This window comes from Grampus griseus, assembly GCF_964374135.1.
Source record: "Grampus griseus genome assembly, chromosome: 19".
NCBI classification, from domain to species: domain Eukaryota; kingdom Metazoa; phylum Chordata; class Mammalia; order Artiodactyla; family Delphinidae; genus Grampus; species Grampus griseus.
The window spans coordinates 12,259,650-12,279,136 of record NC_139013.1 but is presented as its reverse complement, the minus strand read 5'-3'; the positions used below and the strand labels follow the sequence as shown (position 1 = coordinate 12,279,136).

General features: G+C 57.8%; 2 protein-coding genes across 2 annotated transcripts in view; both read right to left on the bottom strand.

The window, feature by feature from the left end:
* Positions 1-2,286, bottom strand: part of HIPK4 (homeodomain interacting protein kinase 4) — a 6,508-nt gene extending 4,222 nt beyond the window's left edge. The window contains exon 1 of the mRNA XM_082676684.1: positions 1,807-2,286. Within this exon, the coding sequence (XP_082532810.1) occupies positions 1,807-2,271 (465 nt within the window). The 5' untranslated portion in view covers positions 2,272-2,286. The remainder of the gene's footprint in view (positions 1-1,806) is intronic.
* Positions 2,287-5,006: 2,720 nt separating this feature from the next.
* PRX (periaxin) lies at positions 5,007-19,487 on the bottom strand (the record flags this gene model as incomplete). The annotated part of the gene is made up of 7 exons (XM_082677751.1): positions 5,007-8,814; positions 9,436-9,632; positions 11,948-12,104; positions 14,196-14,321; positions 14,449-14,547; positions 14,652-14,695; positions 19,445-19,487. The coding sequence occupies 7 exons, from the start codon at positions 19,485-19,487 to the stop codon at positions 5,191-5,193; spliced, it is 4,290 nt and encodes a 1,429-aa protein (XP_082533877.1). The 3' UTR covers positions 5,007-5,190.

Here is a 19,487-nt window from a genome sequence, read left to right as displayed (position 1 = left end):
GGCAGTATGACGAAATGGTTATTAACCTGGACTCTGAACACAGATGGCTGAGGCCTGAATCCCAGGGAGCTTGACTGACCCTGATCATTCAGTCAACGTTCGTGGGATTCATTCATTCACTCCACAGATGTGGTAGGGGTGCCAACAGTCGCCAGGTGTTGTAGCTCTGTCCTGTCTGTCTCCTGCTATGTTTGTGGAAAACCTTCCTTCCTTGGGTCTCTAACCCTCCATCTGTTGGGACAGAATGATCTGCCTTTTCCTGTCTCTGTACCTCCCTGTGTCTCTGACATTCACTGAGCACTGACTCCATGAAGGCGCTGTGCTGGGAGATGCCAGGGACACGGTGGTGACCAAAATGCCCCTGGCTCCGTCCTCACGGTGCTCCTAGTTCAGAAGCATCACCAGACAGAAACAAACCCATAAGCAGACAGAGGGGACAGAGCCGGGATGGGGGAATCCAGGGACCCGAGACAGCGCAGAGGAGATGCCTGTGTGCCCAGCACAGGGTCAGGCCCAGAGCAGGCGTTCGGAAAATGTTTGCTGATGAACAAACTCATGAAGAAGGATGCTGCTGCCATCCTTCCAGTCGCTCAGGCCAACAGGCTTTCATCCTCCCTCAGGCCCTCTCTTCCTCTCTCACACTTCACATAAGATTTACCAGCAAGTCCTGTTTTAAAATCTACCCTGAGGGAATCCCCTGGCGGCCCAGTGGTTAGGACTCAGCACCTTCACTGCCGGGGCCAAGGTTCAATCCCTGGTCAGGGAACTAAGATCCCGCAAGCCTCGCCTTGTGGCCAAAAAAAAAAGATCTACCCCAAACCCACCCCCATCCCCGACCCGGACTGGGGCGGTCACCCCGCACTGTCTTTCCCCCGACTGCAGCCAGAGGGAGCCTGTGAACACCTGTGTCCAATCACAGCCCTCCTCTGCCCAGGATCCTCCTGTGGCTCCATCGTACACAGAATAAAGCCCAAGTCTCCTCTGTGGCCCACAAGGCCCTGTACGACCAGGCCCCATCACCTTCCTGATCTTATTTCCTCCCTCTTCCCCTCAGTCACTCCATTTCAGCCACACTGGCTTCCTCAGTGCTCCTCAAATACATATACTTGGTCCACTCCTACCTCAGGGCCTTTGCACTGATTCTTTCTCCCAGATGTCGACACAGCTCCCTCCCTCCTTCAAGACTTCCCTCAAATGTGACCTTCTCAGGGAGGCCTCCCTGACCACAGAGTCTAAAGTTTTACTCATCACCAGCCCACCTCCTCCTCCTCCCTACTTTATCTTGTCTTCTTCTCACTCATATACCATTTTTTTTTTTTTTTTTTTTTCGGTACGCGGGCCTCTCACTGCTGTGGCCTCTCCCATTGCGGAGCACAGGCTCCGGACGCGCAGGCTCAGCGGCCATGGCTCACGGGCCCAGCCGCTCCGCGGCATGTGGGATCTTCCCGGACCGGGACACGAACCCATGTCCCCTGCATCGGCAGGCGGACTGTCAACCACTGCGCCAGGGAAGCCCTACCATATTTTACTCGTTTACCTTGGCGACTCTATCTCCCCCACTAGAATGTCAGCCCCACAGGGACAGGACTGGGCCAGAGGAGCTGAGCTAAGAATTGAACAAGGACGGGGGAACCTCAGGGCTGAGCGGGAGAGGATGTCAGAATTGGGGTAGGGAGATAGGGATTTCAGAGCCAGGAGGTGGGGAGAGCCATCATGGCCAGGGAGGGAGAGACCTCAGGGTTGGGAGGTGGGACAAGGGGAACCTCAGCCTCAGGAGAGTGTCCAGGGCTGGATGGCCACGCTCACCTTGACCCTGAAGGGGCAGCGAGTCTGGTCCACCAGCATGATGTTCTCAGGCTTGAGGTCGGCGTGGATGATGGCTAGCTCCTTGAGCCGGGCCAGGGCTCTGAGCACCTGCAGGGTGACCGTGCGGATGTGGCGGGCAGGGAGGGGCTCAAAGTTGTTCTCCTTCTGGAATTCGAAAAGGTTTTGCTCCAGCAGTTCAAAGACCAGGTAGAACTTGAGGGCGTCGTGGAAGAACTCGAGGAAGCGGATGACGTGGGCCTCCTCCGGGTCCAGGCCCCTCATGCAACGCAGCAGCTTCAGCTCGTTCTTGATGATACGGTTGCGGTAAGCATCGTTCTTCAGGATCTTGATGGCCACCATCTCGCCCGTGCTTCGCCGCCAGCCCTTGGCCACCTCCCCGAAGGTGCCCTTGCCCAGCACCTCGATGATGTCATAGCAGTCAGTCTCCGACTGGATGGTGGCCATGGTTCCTCTGCCACCAGACACTGCCCTGCCGCCACCTCCGCCCCACGGGCTCTGCTTCCGAGGCCTCCCGCCCTGACGCTGGCCCCGAGGCCTCCCCAGTGGGGGAAAGAGAACCGCACTCGTGCCTCGCCCTGCGAGGTTCACCCCCACCTCCCTGACAACCCCCAGACACCTGGGCCGCAGAGCAAGTCTGCCAGGGGGTGCACCCCTACCCTGAGGACCTCCTGGCTTGGGATGAGGGGCCCCAAGCCCCCCTGAATGGGTTCCAGCGTTGCTAAGTGGCTCTGGTTCTGTTGTTGGAGACCTGAGCCCCTGGCTGGAATGGGGGGGTGGGGTGGCAGGTAATGCCCCCTCCCCCGTCCAGTGGCGGAACCCTAGAGGGGCTGGACAGGAGAAGGGTCGACGGAGAGGCGAGTCTGATCGTGGGCCTCGGGCATAGAGGAATGGGACATTCCTAAACAGAGGTGAGGAACGGCAGGCTTCCCGAGCTAGGCGATTTGTGTGTGCGGCTGTGTTCAGAAAACAGCTGCCCCCCTGCCTGTGGCTGCCCTGGGGAGGCGTGGCTACAGGGGGGCCATGTTGCAAAGGGTCTTGAATGCCAGGCTAAGGAGTCTGGACTTTGTCCTGAGGGCACTGGGGAGCCACGGAAGGACTTTGAACAAGGAAGGGCAGGTTCAGATATTTCTTTATTTCTTTATTTAAATTTTAGCTGCACCACGCGGCTTGCAGTTTCTCAGTTCCCCGACCAGGGATCGAACCCGGGCCACAGCAGTGACAGAGCCGAATCCTAACCACTAGACCACCAGGAAACTCCCCAGGGTCAGATCTGAGTATCAGAAAGCTACTGTGTGAAGAAGAGTGGATTGGAGGGGGCAAGAGTGGAGGGCCCCAGCCTGCAGCAGGGTCCAGGTGGGAAGGTTGGGGAGGCGGGGGAAGAGGTAGATGGATGAGACACACAGGAGGCCAGGTTGGGGGGAAGGAGGGAGCCGTGCAGGGCTCTGGCCCTGAGAGGGATGGGACATGGACCGGGAGCAGTTTGGCAGAGAGGACGTTAGGAAATTTAACATTAAAACATTTAAAAGGGTATTGAGTGTTGTTGGGTTGTTTTTTTTTTTTTTTGCGGTACGCGGGCCTCTCACTGTTGTGGCCTCTCCCGTTGCGGAGCACAGGCTCCGGACGCGCAGGTTCAGCGGCCACGGCTCATGGGCCCAGCCGCTCCGCGGCATGTGGGATCTTCCCGGGACCGGGGCACACACCCGCGTCCCCTGCATCGGCAGGCGGACTCTCAACCACTGTGCCACCAGGGAAGCCCGGTTTGTTTTTTTTTTAATTTTTATTTATTTATTTTGGCCATGCGGCTTGTTGGAATCTTAGTTCCCAGATCAGGATTGAATCCAGGCCCTTAGCAGTGAGAGCACAGAGTCCTAATCCCTGGACCACCACCAGGGAATTCCCCGTTCTGAGTGCTTTAGAACCCTTATCTGATCCTTACAATATACATCTCAATACCTCTATTTTATGGAAAAGAAAGTAGAGGCCAAAAGAAATTTTTTTAATGCCTAAGGTCACCCAGGTGGGTACCAGAGGCAGGCTTTGACCTTGAGCAGTCTGGCTCTCGAGCCAAGCTCTGAACCACTGGACACAACCTCCTAGTGTCCAGGAGACGTCAGGGGGGTGTGCAGAGATGCAGACGTGCACTGGAGGCCCGAGTGGACCCAGGAGAGATTTGGGGAATTATCAGCACAGAGGTGAGGAGTGGAAGCCGAGGGGAGGGCAACATGGCCCAAGGAGGGTGTGGGGATGGATGAGGGCCTGGGAGGAGCCCTGAGGGCCCAAGGGACAGGAGGAGAGAGAGAAGGAGTGCGGGGGAGAGAGAGAGAGAGAAGAGACCGCTCAGGAAGGAGGAAGGAGCCCTGAGAAGTCAGGACACGGGAGACAGAAGAGGCCCTGAGCGTGGCCAGACAGGCCACTGAGAGGAGGAAAACCTCAAATGCTGGGGGCCTGGGCAGGGGGTGCGCACCAGGAACGTAGGTAACTCCTGCCATGTCTGGTGCGCATGAAGAGGAAGCGTGTGATGGGTCGTGAGTGACCCAAGGCGGGGTCGGCTTGAAGGAAGCCAAGTGGAGAGTTTGGACAACTCAAGGGCACTGATCTATAGCCCTTCTTCCTCTAGAATGGGAGGGCGGAGATGTGAAGAGAGTGGAGGAGTGGCTATAGTGGCATCAGGGGGAGATTCGGGACTAGACAGCTTGTCTAGGGCATCTCAGAGAGAAATGGGGGAGCCTGGGGACCCTGGAGGGGGCTTAGGGACTTGGATCCTGAGTGGAGATGGGTCCCTGGAGGCTGAGGTCCAGCCCCAGTAGGGGCTGAGGACCCTGGGACTTAGTCCTAAGAGGGCAGCCGGGTGCCTGGGGTGGAGGCCCTGGGGTTGTCCTGGCAGGAGTGGGTCCCGCAGCACAGGCAGAGTCTCCTGCAGAGGGGTCCCGCAGCTGGGTTCTGCTGGGGAACTTCCCCAGCTCAGAGGCCCCTGGGAATTCTGAAGGGCTAGGACAGCCCCCTCCCACCGGGCCCACCCCAAGGCCTCCCAGAGTCTCCTCAGACCAGGGGTGGCCCGTCTCACTGCACAAAGCATCCTTTCAGGCCATCCTCAAGGGACTCCTTTCTCTGCACCCGCGCCCCACCCCCCAACAAACACACACACAGAGGAGACCTGACACAAAGCTACCTCTGGATTATTTTATTCACATGGCTTGGCAAGATACGGGCACTCCTGCCAAAGAGTCAGGCACGGACTCCCCGGCCCTGACCCGGTCAGTCGCCCGCCTCCCAGCCCTCTGAGGGTTAGTGCTAGTTATCTCACACACAAAACGAGGAGGGGGATGGGAAGACGGGAGGGGAGTCTCCCTCTGCTGAGGGGTTTCAGATGACGGCAGCCTGAGCCCCCTCCATCCTCGTGGGGCCTGGAGGCCCCGTCTCCGAAAACCCCACGTTGGGCAGCCGGACCCGGAATCCCCCTTCCTCCTGGGCCTTGGGGCTTAGGGACACCCGGGGGAAGCGGAACTTGGGTGACTTCTCCCCTCCAGGTGACTTGGGGGCCGCCTCGCCCTCCTGCCCCCGAGGGGCCTTGGAGGGGGTAGTCAGGCCCACACGGGGCAAGCGGACGCGGACGCGGCCCCGGCGCCCGGAGGCCCCTTCCCCGCAGCCCTCCTCTTCCTCGTCCTCGGGGCTGGGGGAGCCTTCCCCACTGGCCGCCTCGCTCTGGCTGAAGCCCACGCGGGGCAGCCTGAGTTTTGGGTTCTTGGCCTTCTCGGACTCCTCAACCCCCTCCTTGGCCCGTGCCAGGCTGAACCGGGGCAGCCGCACCTTGAGCTTGTGTCCGGCATCCCCCTCGCCCTCAGACACCTGGTATTCAGCATGGCTGCCCACAGCGGGCGGGGAGAGCTCCACGTCAGGCAGCGAGAGGCGGAAGGGGCACTCGGCCCCTGGGGGCTGGTCCCTAGGCCCCTCACCCCCCGCCGCATCCCTAGCCCCCAGCGTCGGCATCTTCAGCCTCAGCCCGCCCTCACCTGTGGCCGCCTCACCCGCCTGCCCCTCTCGGCTCAGCCCCACGTCCAGCTCAAGCTGGGGCACTGTCACAGCGGGCATCTTGAAGACACCCTCACCCTCAAGCGGCTCACCACCCACCACCTGGGCTCCAGGTAGAGACAAGGTCACCTGAGGCACCTGGATCCTATAGCCTGGTGTGCCCTCTGCTGGAGGAGGTGCATTCTTGGCCTGCTGCCCGGGGGTGGCACCCAGGTCAGCCTCCCCAAAGCTGGGCAGCTCCACCTGGGGCAGGGAGATGCAGAGCGGCCCCCTCGGCCCCCCATCCTGGCCCTCAGTGCCCACCTGCCTGGTGGCGGACATTTGCCCTTCCTCCTGGGCCCCCAGAGTAACCAATTCCACCTCAGGGATCTTAAGCTGCACAGCCGTGGACTCTGGCTTTTCCCCGGGGCTGACTCGCCCCCCCTGGATTTCTGCTTCCTTCCCTCGAGCCAGCCCAAAGGAGGGCATCTTCAGCTTGGGCATCTTCACCCTCGCATCCCAACCCCTGCTCTTGCCCTCCAACTCAGTCGCCCCTGGCACTAGTTCTCCTGCCTCGCTGTCCCGGCCTCTGACCCCAAACTTGGGCAGGCTGAACCTGGACCCCTTGAGCTTGGCGTCAGTCCCTGCCACCTCCACCTTGCCTGTGGGCAGATGGGAATCCAGGCTGAGCTGTGGGATGGACAGATCGAGGGCGGGCAGCAGGCCTGCCTCCCCCGTCCCTCTGGCCTCCGCCTCGGTGCCCACCCGAGCCTTGGGGAGTGAGATGGCAAACTTGGACACCTTTAGCTTGGCGGCTCGTCCGGCCCCCTCAGCCTCTGCCTTGGTCACCTTTGGCCCCGAGAGTCCAAACTTGGGCAGGGAGAACTTGGAGGAAGGCTTGACTTTCACCTCCGTCACCTCTACTTGCCTTTCCTCAGCCTCCACTGTGGGCAGCTGTGGCGTGACAATCTCAACGGAGGGCAACCAGAAGGCCATTTCCCTGACCCCTGCTACCACCCCAGGGGCTTCTGACTGCTCCACCTTGCCCACGTCGGCTGCTGGCACCTGCCCCTCCAGGCCGAAGGCCCCGGGCAGGTCTAGTTCCACTGAGGGCAGTGTGAGAGGGGGGACGCCCACACGAGCCTCGCTGCCCATCTCTGGCTTCAGACAGGGAAGTGTCACCAGCTTCCCCAAGACCTCAGCACTTGCCTCGTCTGGCTTGCCGCGAGATGGGGACTCTGCCCTCCCTAGCTTGGGCATGGTCACCTTGGACATCTTGAAGCCAGATTCCACCCCCTCTGCTTCCTCTGCCCTGGCAGCTTTTAGCTGCACCTCCGGAGCCTTGGGCAGCTTCACCTCAGGTGCCTTCGGCAGATGCACATCCGGGACCTTTGGCGCCTGCACTTCCGGCAGCCGCATCTCCGACACCTTTGGCAGCTGCACTTCCGGGAGGTGCACGTCCGGCACGACCATCTCGGGCAACTTGGGGAGTTTTAGCTCTGAGACCTTTGGCAGCTGCACTTCCGGGAGGTGCACGTCCGGCACGACCATCTCGGGCACCTTCGGGAGCTTCATCTCGGGGACTTTCATCTCCGACACCTTTGGCAGCTGCACTTCCGGGAGGTGCACGTCCGGCACGACCATCTCGGGCAACTTGGGGAGTTTTATCTCCGAGACTTTTGGCAGCTGTACCTCTGGGAGTCGCACCTCTGGCACAGCCATCTCGGGCACCTTCGGGAGTTTCATTTCGGGGCATTTCATCTCGGGTACCTTCGGCAGCTTCAGCTCCGGAACTTTCGGGAGCTGCACTTCGGGCACGGCCATCTCCGGCACCTTTGGGAGTTTCACCTCAGGGACTTTCGGCAGCTGCACCTCTGGAAGCCTCACCTCTGGCACGGCCATCTCCGGCACCTTTGGGAGTTTCATCTCTGACACTTTGGGGAGCTCCACCTCTGGGAGTCGCACATCTGGAAGGGCCGCCTCGGGCATTTTGGGGAGCTTGACGTCTGGGGCCTTGGGGAGCTTCACCTCAGGCCCCTTGGCCTCCTTGGCCTCAGGCGGCGAGACCCCGATGCCAAAGGAGGGCATCTTGATGGTGGGCAGCTTCAGCTTGCTCTCAACGGCTTCAGGGGCAGCAGGCCGGGGCTCCAGGAGAGAAAGCCCAAAGGTGGGCATTCGAAGTTTGGGCCCCTTCACCCTGGCCTCAGGGCTGCCCCTGGCCACCTTGGCCTCGGCAACTTCTTTTGCTCGAGCCCCAAAGCGGGGAAAACTGAGGCGGGGCATCTTCAGGGCCACCTCAGGCGCCTCTACTCGGGCTTCCACCTCTGCACCAGGCAAGGCCAGGTCCACCTCCACTGTAGGCGCTGCCACGTCCAGGGTGGGCACCGTCACTGCCGCAGCCCCTTCCCGGGTCTCCAGACAGGGAAGTGTGGGCAGAGTGGGTAGCGAGGGCAAGGTGGGCAGCTCCACTTGTGGGACCTGGATCCCTCCAGCCGCAGGTTCCACAGCAGGTGCAGCTGGGGCTCCCAGCCCAAGGGTTGGCAAGTGGAGGGCAAAGCCGCTGACTACCTCTGCTGCAGGGGCCACCTCCCCCTTGGGGGCTGCGACCTGGGGGACACCCACCTCAGCACCCGGCAGCCGAGGCCCAACCAGCTCCACCTGGGGAGCTGTGAATCGGGCTCCTGCAGCCCCCTCGGCCTCTGCTTTGGCCTTCCTGGGGGGAGGAGCTGCAGCGGCCAGTCGGGCTACCTGGGCCTCTTCGGCCACTTCTCGGACACGTAGCCGAGGCAGCTGGAGGCGCCGGCGGGTGGGGGCAGCTGGGACAGGACCTTTGACAGCCTCGACTTTGAGGCCTCGACGCAGACGGGAGAACTTGGGAAAGGAGAATTCGACGTCAACAGGGGCCAGGTCTGCAGGGACCCCCAGGGCCCCAGGCACCACCATCTTCTTCTTCTTCACAGGGGACAGACTCTGGATGTTCTGGGGAGAGAGGAGAGAGGCAGCAGGCGGTGGGACAGTGGGAGGCCTGGGGTGGACGGGGAGAGCCCCACGTGGTTATTTTACCAGGCTGGGGATGTGCTGGATTGAGCATCTTGTCCCCAGAACACCATCCCCACTTCCTGCCTGTCACTTCACCCTTACTGCCCCAGAAGGCAAAGACTTTATTTAGAATCTTACAGTGAATCAACAGGAGTATAGAAACTGTGACCCAAGACTTCTGGCTCCTCCTCCAGGATTTTCCCCCAAACCCTCACTCTAGAGATGGGGAAACTGAGGCCCAAGGAGGAGAAGAAAGCTGTCAAGGGTCACTCAACGGTAAATGAGCTGCCCTCAGGCTTGAACCTGGCCTCTCTGGTTCAGAGCGCCCTGGTTCAGGACGCCTGGCGAGGTGGGTGAGGGTCCTGGTTTGGGATGAGTGGGTCCCCCTCCCCAGGGAGGAGTTTAGGGGCAGAGAACAGGAGGCAGTGGATGGGATTAGCGCTGGGTTAGTGACAAGACAGAGGGCAAGGCTGGCCCACCAGTGTGGGGCAGTGGGGCTCACGGCGCAGAGACAGGATCGCTGGGGCAGTCCAGGGCCGTAACCGGGCTAAGCACGCGTACCAGCTTGGCCACCTTGGCCCGCGGGCCCTTGATCTCGTAGCCGGCCACGGTCCCAGGCCGCAGCGCCAGGTCCCCGGTGGGCACAGTGCGCTTCAGGCAGAAGGAGACCTTGTAAGGCTCGGCGCATTGCAGCAGGCGTAGTGCGTCCTCGTACTTGAAGTTCTCGAAGAACACTCGGGCGCTCAGCAGCTGGTCCCCTGCAGGCCAGGTGGAGGTGGGCGGGGCGTGGGCATCTCTCGGCTCCGCCCAGGCCTGGTTCCGCCCACTTCTCTGGAGCCTGTGCAGCGAGGCGCCTCCCAAATTTTTGGCCCCGCCTATACCCGAGCACAAGATTGAGACGCAAAGTTCCTCCTGGTTTGAGGTTCTGACACTTAAGGACAAAGCCACGGCCTCGGCCTTAGCCCCGTCTCCTTCACTGAGCAAATCCAAGCCCATTCAGGTCACACCCCTCCCCCATCCTCACACTTCAGACACTAACTTTGCTTCTTTTACTGAGAGAACAGAATCAGAAGAGAACTTCCAGAAGCTCCCGCCCCATTATTCAACCCTCTGATCCTGTGGCGATTTTCTCCACTCTCTCCCCACGTTATCAATTTGATAAACCATCCCCACTCCTAGCTCTGGTCAATCCCTCCACCACCTTTTCAGGGACACACTCCAGCAATTCTCCCCTCTCTCCCCACGTTATCAATTTGTCCTTCTCGTCTACATTATTCCCATCAGCATACAACATACCATTCTTTCTCCCATAAGAAAGTTTGTCTTGACCTCACTCCTTCTGGAGCTCCTGCCCCATTTACCTGTTCAGCTTGATGGCAAAATTCATTGAGTTGTCTAGCTGCATTATTTCCAGCTCTCCAATTACACTTTTTACATCCCCCCTCCCAGAGCCTTGAACTGCTCCTCTCAAGGTCCCATGCAGTGACCTCTGTGTAGTTAAGTCCAACGGTCAAGTCCCAGACTTCATCTGCTTGAACCCCTGCTTGAGACCCAAATGATATCCAGAATCCAAACCCTTCTCTTCATCTCCAATAACGCTCTTTTGGCCCCAAGCATCACCAATCTCTTACCTGGAAAAACACAGTAGCCTCTTTTCCTTCTCCCCATCCTGCCCCCCACCACTCCCAGTCTACCGCTAACACAGCATTTCAACACAGTCAATTCACGTTCTTTCTTCAACTCACAAACCTTCCAGATTAAAAGTCAAAGTCTTCCTCATGGCCTATAAAACCCTCTAAAAACTACCCTTTCTCTTACCTCTCTGGCCTCATCTCTTACTCTACTCTTCACTAACTCCTCTCCATCCACCCTGGCTTCCTTGCTGTTCCTCCAACAAGCCAGGCATGCTCCCATCTTGGGGCATTTGCACTGGCTGTTCTCTCTGCCTGGAATGCTCCTCCAGATGGCCACATAGCTCATTCCCTTCCCTTCTTCAGGCCTTTCTGCTCTTCCTGGCTCACCCTATTTAAAAATGCAGCTTCCGGGACTTCCCCGGTGGCACAGTGGTTAAGAATCCGCCTGCCAATGCAGGGGACACGGGTTCGAGCCCTGGTCCGGGAAGATCCCACATGCCGCAGAGCAACTAAGCCTGTGCGCCACAACTACTGAGACTGCGCTCTAGAGTCCGTGAGCCACAATTACTGAGCCCACGCGCCACAACTACTGAATCCCACGCGCCTAGAGCCTGTGCTCCGCAACAAGAGAAGCCACTGCAATGAGAAGCCCGCCCACCATTACAAAGAGCAGCCCCCAATCGCCGCAACTAGACAAAGCCCGGGAGCAGCAATGAAGACCCAACGCAGCCATAAATTAATTAATTAATTAATTAATTAATTAATTTTTAAAAATGCAGCTTCTGTCCTGGCATCCATAAGCATATATCGCCTTCTAATTTACTGTGTATTTTACACATTTTGCTTAAATATGTCTCTCCTTACTAGAACGTAAGCTCCATAAGTGCAGAGTGTTATCTGTTTTGTTCACTTCAGTAGCCCAAGCACCCAGAATAATATCTGGAAATAGAAGGCACTTAGTAAATAGTTGTTGCATGAATAAATCGCGTCAGCCTCAGCCGTGTTACCTAAAATATCCCTTACTAAGCTCCCCTCCCCACCCCCTCCAAGTTGTTAACTCCGCCTCTTTTCTTCAGCCTCAACAACAAAACAATAACTAGCACTTACTTAGTGCTTACCATGTGCCACTTAGCTACTTGCTGTGTTTTCAAACATTTAATCCACGTAATAACCCTATGAAATAAGTACTAGAATTAGTCCCATTTTAGAGGTGTAAAAACCGAGGCACAGAAAGATTACAAGATAGTAAACCGCACATCTGGGAGTCGAACTGAGACAATGAACCTCCAGAGCTCCTGCTCGGATCAACCGCAAAGCCGATAGGTAACACAAAGCCCCGCCCCTAGCCCTTAACCCCGCCTCCTGGTCCCGGTACCCAGGGCAGCTTCCCAACCCCGCCCCCTCAGGAAAGCCCCGCCCCATGCCCCCGCCCCACTCACCTTCCTGCAGGCTGAGGCTCCTGGCCGCAGGTGAGTCCTCACGCACCTCGCGGACGAAGATTCCCTCCTTGCCGCCGCCGGCTACGTTGATGCCACTGACCCCTGTCTGCGCCTCCGTCTCCACGATGATCTCCACCAACTCCGCCCGCCTCAGCTCCTGCGGAGGGCGGCGAGCGGTCGCCAAGGGGCGCTAGGGCGGGACTTCGCCCAGAGCCCGCCATTGAGCTTAAAAGCGGCTCTTAACCGGGTCCTCAGGGCACAGGCGCCTCGGCGGGGCTCAGGCAGGTTGTGCGGGCCCACCCTCTCCAGCATCTCCCCTTTAAGTGAGCACGAGGGCCGCTCGCTCAGTGACACCCCGCGAAAGGGTTCAACGGCTCTCGAGGCTCACAGGCCTGGTGGAGCCCCAAAGACCGCTATCGGGAGAGGCGGGGCGCGGGGCGGTGTTGTAGAGGAGGGGCGTGGTGGGGAGGCCAGAGGGAACCTGAGTTGCGACTGAGAGGCGGGCCTGACATGAGGGCGGGGCTGTGCCTCCCCCCCCCCGAGGGGCGTGGCCAGTTGGGGCGGGGCTAGGGTTGGAGCATTTGCGGATAGAGGACGGTTGCCTGAGAGGAGCGGCGAAAGATAGATGGGTGCAGTGTAACCGTGGAGGTGCGGAGGGGACCCATAGTCTGTGGACGGGCTTGAACTATGGGGAGGGGCTTTAATAACCGCAGAACAGGGGTGGGATGGAGGATGGGGTCCCGAAGAAAGGGCCGACCCTTAGTGGTGCGGTATGGAGAGGTGCAGGTGGGACTGGCCTCGTTGAAGGCTTGATGTGTGGGACTGTGCCCCATTGTGGACTCTATGACCCCAAGCCCTGCATAACGCCCATTGGAGAGGGAATCCAGTGAAGAAGGGTGCGTGGGTAATGAGTGGTGGGCTGGCAGACGTGGTATTCCTGGTATTTACTGTAAATGGTGCTGACATGGCCCTGGCCCAGCAGTGCATTGTGGGATCTGCACCCGGCCTTCCCAGAAGAAACAGTGAAAGGCCTCAGTTCCACAGCCATCCAGGAACCCAATCTGCTGTGTGTCTTGGGCGGGTGGGGGGGGACTTTGCCCTCTCTGGACCCATTTCCCTACTGTAAAGTTGGGTAACGTGGGTGTACTGGAAGGAGTCTCTGACTGTGAGCTGAGACCTGAAGCAACAGAGATGTGAGGGGTTGCTGTAGTGGGCAGTGCATTGAGGCTGGTACAGACTGGGGTTGAGCCCAGGGCTTGGAGAGGGGAAAGCAGGTCTGGCCGATGCTCCACAGAGTGGCCCCGGGACTGGAGAGCTGGGCGGAGCATGGTGAGAAGGGGTAGGAAGAGTTGTAGTAGAGGCAGCAAGGAAAAGCGTGACCATCACTACCACCCTTAGGCCCTGGGCTAAGCATTTTATGTGTGGCATCTCCTTTCATCCTCCCCGCAGCTTGGGCATTCACCGAGTAGGACACAAAAGTCCAGAGAAGTGAAGTGACTGCCAAATGCCACACAGCAAGTTAAGCGGTGGGGCCTCAACCTCAGGTCTGTGACCTCAGAGCCCATAAGCCGTCCTGTAGGCGGTGGCCTCCGTGCACTTTACTCCCTGCCTGCCACCCCTCAGCCTCAGCTTGACTCCTGTAAAAGGAGACCCACTCTGTGCCTGGCATCCAATGGGATGCAGTCAGTGCTAGCGCCCTGTCTCCATAACAGTGAAAGCCGTTAACATTCGAGGAGGCTTCCTAGGTACCAGGCCCTGGGCAAATGACACAAGTGTGAGTCCTCAGTACCCTCAGAGGTGGGGACCATTGCCCCATTTCACCGATGGGGAAACTGAGGGTTAGAAAGTTCAGGTCATCTGTTCAGGGCTGTACAGCTGAAGTGATAGGGTTGGGATGTAAGCCCATGGGTCCAAAGCCCATGTCTTTAACCCCTACACCATCCTGCCTCTTCTGATGAAGGGTTTCTACTCTATTTTTTTAAACTTATTATTATTAATATAATTCCATTATGCTCAATGAATTAGCTTCCTTGAATCTTAGTCTGTGCCAGGTACTGTGTTAAGCACATTACAAATGTTAATTTTTTTTCCTTCACACTGACCCATAAAATAGGCCCTGCAGCTATCTCTATTTCACAGATGGGGAGACTGAGGCACAGAGAAGCCAGGAAGTGTTTCCTTGCTACCCTAGTCCGTGCTCCCACCAAGGCCCCACAAGTCCCCCTTGCAGGATGTGTTGGGCGCTCACCTCAGCACTCTGGCTCCTGGCCTCCATGGCGCTGCTGGGAGTCACCTGGGCCCCAGGCTCCTGCTTCCTCTCTCCCTTCTGCTGCAGGACCAGTTTCAGTTCTGCATGGAGCAGCTGCCTCTGAGCCTGCAGGGGCAGGGATGGAGGCTTGAGGCCAGGAGAGGATAAGAGGAGAAGGCTGGGCTTAAAGGGAGAGGTCAAGGTGGGTATGAGAAGGGGAGAAGGGCCCCCCCCATCCCAGCTGTCCTCTTACCGCTGCCTGGGAACAAGCACCCCCTCCTAACAGGAGCCCAGCCTGGGGTGGTGCACAGTCGTCTGCGGGGCTCGCGCCCTTCCTCTGGGGTCTCGCGCCCTTCCTCTGGGGTCTCGCTGCCTGCCAGGGAGAGACCAGGTCATGAGGCTCCAGACAGGCGAGGGAGGGGCAGGGAGGGGCATGTGGCACCAGCCAGTGCTCACCTCAGGGTCACCTCCAGCTCCTTGGGCCTCCTGGGTCCGGGGCTCTAAGAAGAATAACGTGAGCATTACTATCAGCTAACCCCACTGATTGCTTCCTGAGTGTCTGAGCCTTCCCACACTCTGTCAATACTCTATCCCCAGGAATTCCCTGGCAGTCTAGTGGTTAGGACTCCGCGCTTCCACTGCAGGGGGCACAGGTTTGATCACTGGTCAGGGAACTAAGATCCTGCATCCTGCATGGTGTGGCCAAAAAAAATAAAAAATAAAAAAAAGGGTACTCTATCCCTATAGTGCAGGTGGGGGCACTAAGGCTCAGAAGACCTTTATCCAAGGTGACACAGCAGTATAGCAGGAACGGACTCCTAGGCCTTTCTGACAGCAGGGCCCCTACGCCAACCACCTCAGCTGACTGAGGGGGCCAAATTCACTGTAAAATCATTATATCCACTGCCATGTACTCCCTGTAGGCAAATCACCTCACCTCTCTGTGCCTCAGTCTCCTCATCTATAGAATGGGAAGAATGAGGGCACCTACCTCTCGGGGCTGTTAGGAGGGTCAAATGTGTTTGTAAATGCACAGTGCCAGGCACACGGTGGGCACTTCATAAGCACTTGCTATGATTATCACTAAGAACTTCCTGTGGTCTTGATCTTGTGTCGAATATCCCACGGGGGTCATGGCATGTGGATTTCAGAACACCCCTGTGAGGTCAATACCATTGCTGAGCTTGTTACAAAGAAGACACCTGAGGCTGGGAGAAGGAAAGTCACTTTCCTGGGTCACAGATGACCCAGCCAGGACTTGAACTTGTCGGAAAGCTCCAGCTGCTCATACAGATAATAACTAATGGGCATTGCGTGGTTACTCTTTGCCAGTCCTGTGCTAAGACCGTCACTTTCCACCTCACCGCAGAAAACCCTAACCCCACAACATTGTAAATCAACTATACTCCAATAAAAAATAATTAAAAAAAAAAAAAAGAGAAAACCCTAAGCCCTGAGAGAGGCCAGGGACCTCGTTCAAGGTCACACAACACAGCGAGAAGGAGGTAGAGCTGGGAAACCTCCCCGACAGGCCCTTCTGGGGAAAAGGGGATGGATCCTATCTCCCTCCTCCGAGCCCCCGACTCTGGCCTTGTCCTCCCAGCCCCCAGCTGGCATGCCAACCCGCCAACCCCCACTCCACAGGGAAAGGTCAGGCCTCACGCGGCGCATTCCCTCAAACAATAGCCCATCTGCTGTGCCCAGTCACATTCCGCCCCTGCCCACCCACCCCCAGCTGCACAATGGCCCTTCATAGCCCACCACTGGCCAGGATAGAGGACACAGGGACCCCCTCAATGCTCCAGCTGTACCCACTTCACTGGTTTCCCCCCCACGGTGTCAGAAGGCTCCTCTCTGGCTCTCCTAGGGGTCCTGGTCTCCCCTGTGAGCCCCCAGCCCCTCCCACATCTGGATTATTTCCTCTGAACTGGGCCTTATGCTGGCACCCTTAGGCCTCGAAATCACTCTGGATGTGATGGCTATTTTAGGATTGAAAACTGAGGCTCAGAGAGGGCAAGTGACCTGTCCGGGGTCACACAGCTAGGACCTGTGCCCTTGACCCCAACTCTGTACCTTCACTTGTGTTGGTGGCTCTGAGCACTGGAGGAGGCCCAAGCAGCGAAACAGCTGAGGCAGGAGTTGGGCTGGGCAGAGGGGATCAAGGGTGCCAGGAACAGGCATTCTTAGAGGGACCTCAGTGCCAACCCCGAGCCAGGCAGACACTTTATAGACATGGCCTCATGGTACCCCATTTTACTGATGAGTAAATGAGGGTTAAGAAACGGGATATCACAGGGAATTCCCTGGCGGTCCAGTGGTTAGGACTCCGTGCTTCCACTGCAGGAGGCCCGGGTTCGATCCCTCGTCAGGGAACTAAGATCCCACGTGCCACATGGCCTGGCCAAAAAAAAAAAAATAGAGAGAGCCAGGATATCACTGTGAGGGAGTTGGGACTTGAACCCAGGTCTGAAATGCTAACTCTGACTCCCCGATATAATATAATATCCTGAGCTGGGGGTGAGAGAAGCCTGCTACTTGTAGGAGGTGGTGGAGATGGAGGGGAGGATCCCCTAGGCCGCAAGCTCCCTGCTCCAGGACAGGCCAGAGAAGTTCACACCCAGAGGCTAGCACAGGAAGCTCAGCCAGGGTGAGGGCAAGAGAGAGTGCCCTGCTTCTTCATCCCTGCCCGGGACAGCTGCCCAGCCCAGGTTATATTTAGCCCAGCTGTGCCCTTCCTGAGCCACGTACCCAGCTCCTGGGGTGGGATGGGGTGGGAGCAGCTTCGGAAGGAAGCAGCTTTGGAAGGGCCCAACCCCGGGCACTCTCTGTTCCCACATCTGCCTGTCCCACTAGGCAGGGGAAGGAGGGGTAGGGAGGTGGGGTTGGGGGGGCTGACTCGTGTTAGGGGAAGATCTAATGGAGATTCCCTGGAGAATCAAGGCCAGGCAAGACCCTCCACAGGCCAACAGCCCACTTCTTGAGCAATTCCTGTGACGCTGCCCTAGTACATTCCTGAGCTTCCAGAATTCTGAGAGTCTCCATTTCTTGAGCACTTACTATGTGCAAAGATCCTTCCCTGCCTGGGCTCATTAACTCCTGACAACACCTCCCTGGGGAAATCACAACTTAGATGCCCGTTTAAGATGTCACTCATGCCCTTCAGGGTGGCTGGGGTGAGGGGTTGTCATTTGTACCCTGGGCCCCTCAGCCGAGCTGGGCCTGCTGAGGAATCCCCCAGATGTGCCTCACTGTACACTCCTCCCCCCACCATGGCTGGCGCCAACCTCGTTTAGGAATTCTCCCCTCTCAGAGCCTCAGCCACCCCAACCACCAGAGGGATCTGGTGCCCTTGCAATGGGAGTGGGGGGTAGACATGACTCATCTGGGCCCCTAGGCGTTGTCTGAGGCCATCCAGTGATGTGGCGGGGAGAGGCATTCTGGCAGTGGCTTCCAGCTGCCTCCATTAGGGCCTGCTCCAGCACTCCTCAGGTTTGAATACTTGGGCAAGGTATTGCACCTCTCAGGGCCTCAGTTTCTTCATCTATAAAATGGAGCCGATAAGACTGGCTTTGAGGAATTGTGAGACAAGAGCAGGTGCTTCGAATATTCAGAGAATACAGTAAGTGCTCAAGGAACATAAACTGGTCTCTGACTGCAAGTGTGTCTGTGCATCTCAAAGTGTCTCATATCCAGCCTTTGCTCACAGTGGCCCCACTTTCTCCCCTACCAAAGAGGAGCTTTGGATGAGGGACAAAATGCAGCTCGGGCACCAGCCTCCAACCAACAAGATCAGCCTTGCCTCCCCAGCTCTCTATTACAGGGACAAAAAGGTCTGTCCCACCCTCAGCATCCTGCCCCGGCTCTTTATAAGCAGCAATGCATTTACTCTCATGTCAGCCCTGGGAGGTAGCCTCCCTCAGCCCATTTTAGAGATGGGAAAGCAGAGGCACAGAGAACGAAATATCTTGCCCAAGACGACACAGCTAGAAAGAAGAGAACATTGGGATTTGAACCCAGGGTCTGGTTCCAAGGTCTGTACCTTTAACTCCTATACCACGCAGCCTCCTGGGCCCTAGACACCCTCCCAGCACCTCCCAAGATCCTGGGTCTCATTCCCAGGGCTTCTCAGCCTGGCCAGGAAGGGAACTGGCGGGCCGGTCTCTTACCACTGGGCCTCCAGACACCTCGAGAGCTCCTGGTCCGTCTGCTCAGCCCCAGCCCCAAGCTGGGGGGGAAAAGGAATGGGGAGGGGGAGGAGGGGGAGGAGGGGGAGACCCCAGCCATTGGCTGCCGAGGTATGACATCACCAGAGGGTGGGTGGTAGGGAAACAAACATCCCCATCTCCCAGCTATGTCCACCCGCAAGGGGGTGGGAACCACAGAAGAGAAGCCAAGACAGCCCGGTGCTGTTCCCTTGCCTGGGCTGAGACCTCCACCCTGAGCCCCGCTCCTGGGATTTGCACGTTGCTGGTGCCACTTGGAGACTCAGCCCCTCACCAGCACTGTTCCCTGGCTTCCACACCCAGGCATGGCCCCGCTGGTTCCTGGGGCCCCTAGATTAAACTTCTACTCCCTCTCCTGGTCAATATGGGTTCAAATCCCAGCTCAGCCATGTCCCGGCTGTGTGAACTTCGGCAAGTCGCAGCATCTTTCTCGACCTGTTTCTTCATCTCTAAAACAGGGATAGTAAAAGTGCCCACCTTATGGGTTTCTTGTGAAGATAAAATGAGTTAAGAGAGACTAAAAACTTTAATAAAGCCTGGCCCGGAGTGAATGCTACTTATACGTATTTTGTATTCTTCACACAAAGTAGGGGACCAGCTAGACTTGTCAGGGGACTTTTGGTCTGAGTGAGACTGGGGCCAGGGGAGCCCCACTTCTCTGTTTAATGGAGTTGCCATTTCAGGGGGCACCTATCATGTACTAAATACTGTGCTGGGCACCCAAAGCTCGGCTCCTGGAATCAAGGACGCAAGATAGATTATGCCCAATTTTTAGCTACACAGCAGGGGGGCGTGGAGCTGGGGTCCAACCTCAGTTCTGCTGGACCCCAAAGACCCTGCAACACACGTCTGTCCCCTGCATAAAACAGACAAGGAGGCTCAGAGAGGGGAATGACACCAAGGTCACCCACAGCAGGTAATAGGTAGCATCAGAATTTGAACCCAGACCTGCCCAACTCCCAAACCAAGGCCACTAGGCCTCACCCTGATCCCCTGACCCCCGGCCCCCAGCCTGCCCTGACTCACCAGACCCCGGGGGGCGGCACAGGGAGCACAAGTACCCCCACAT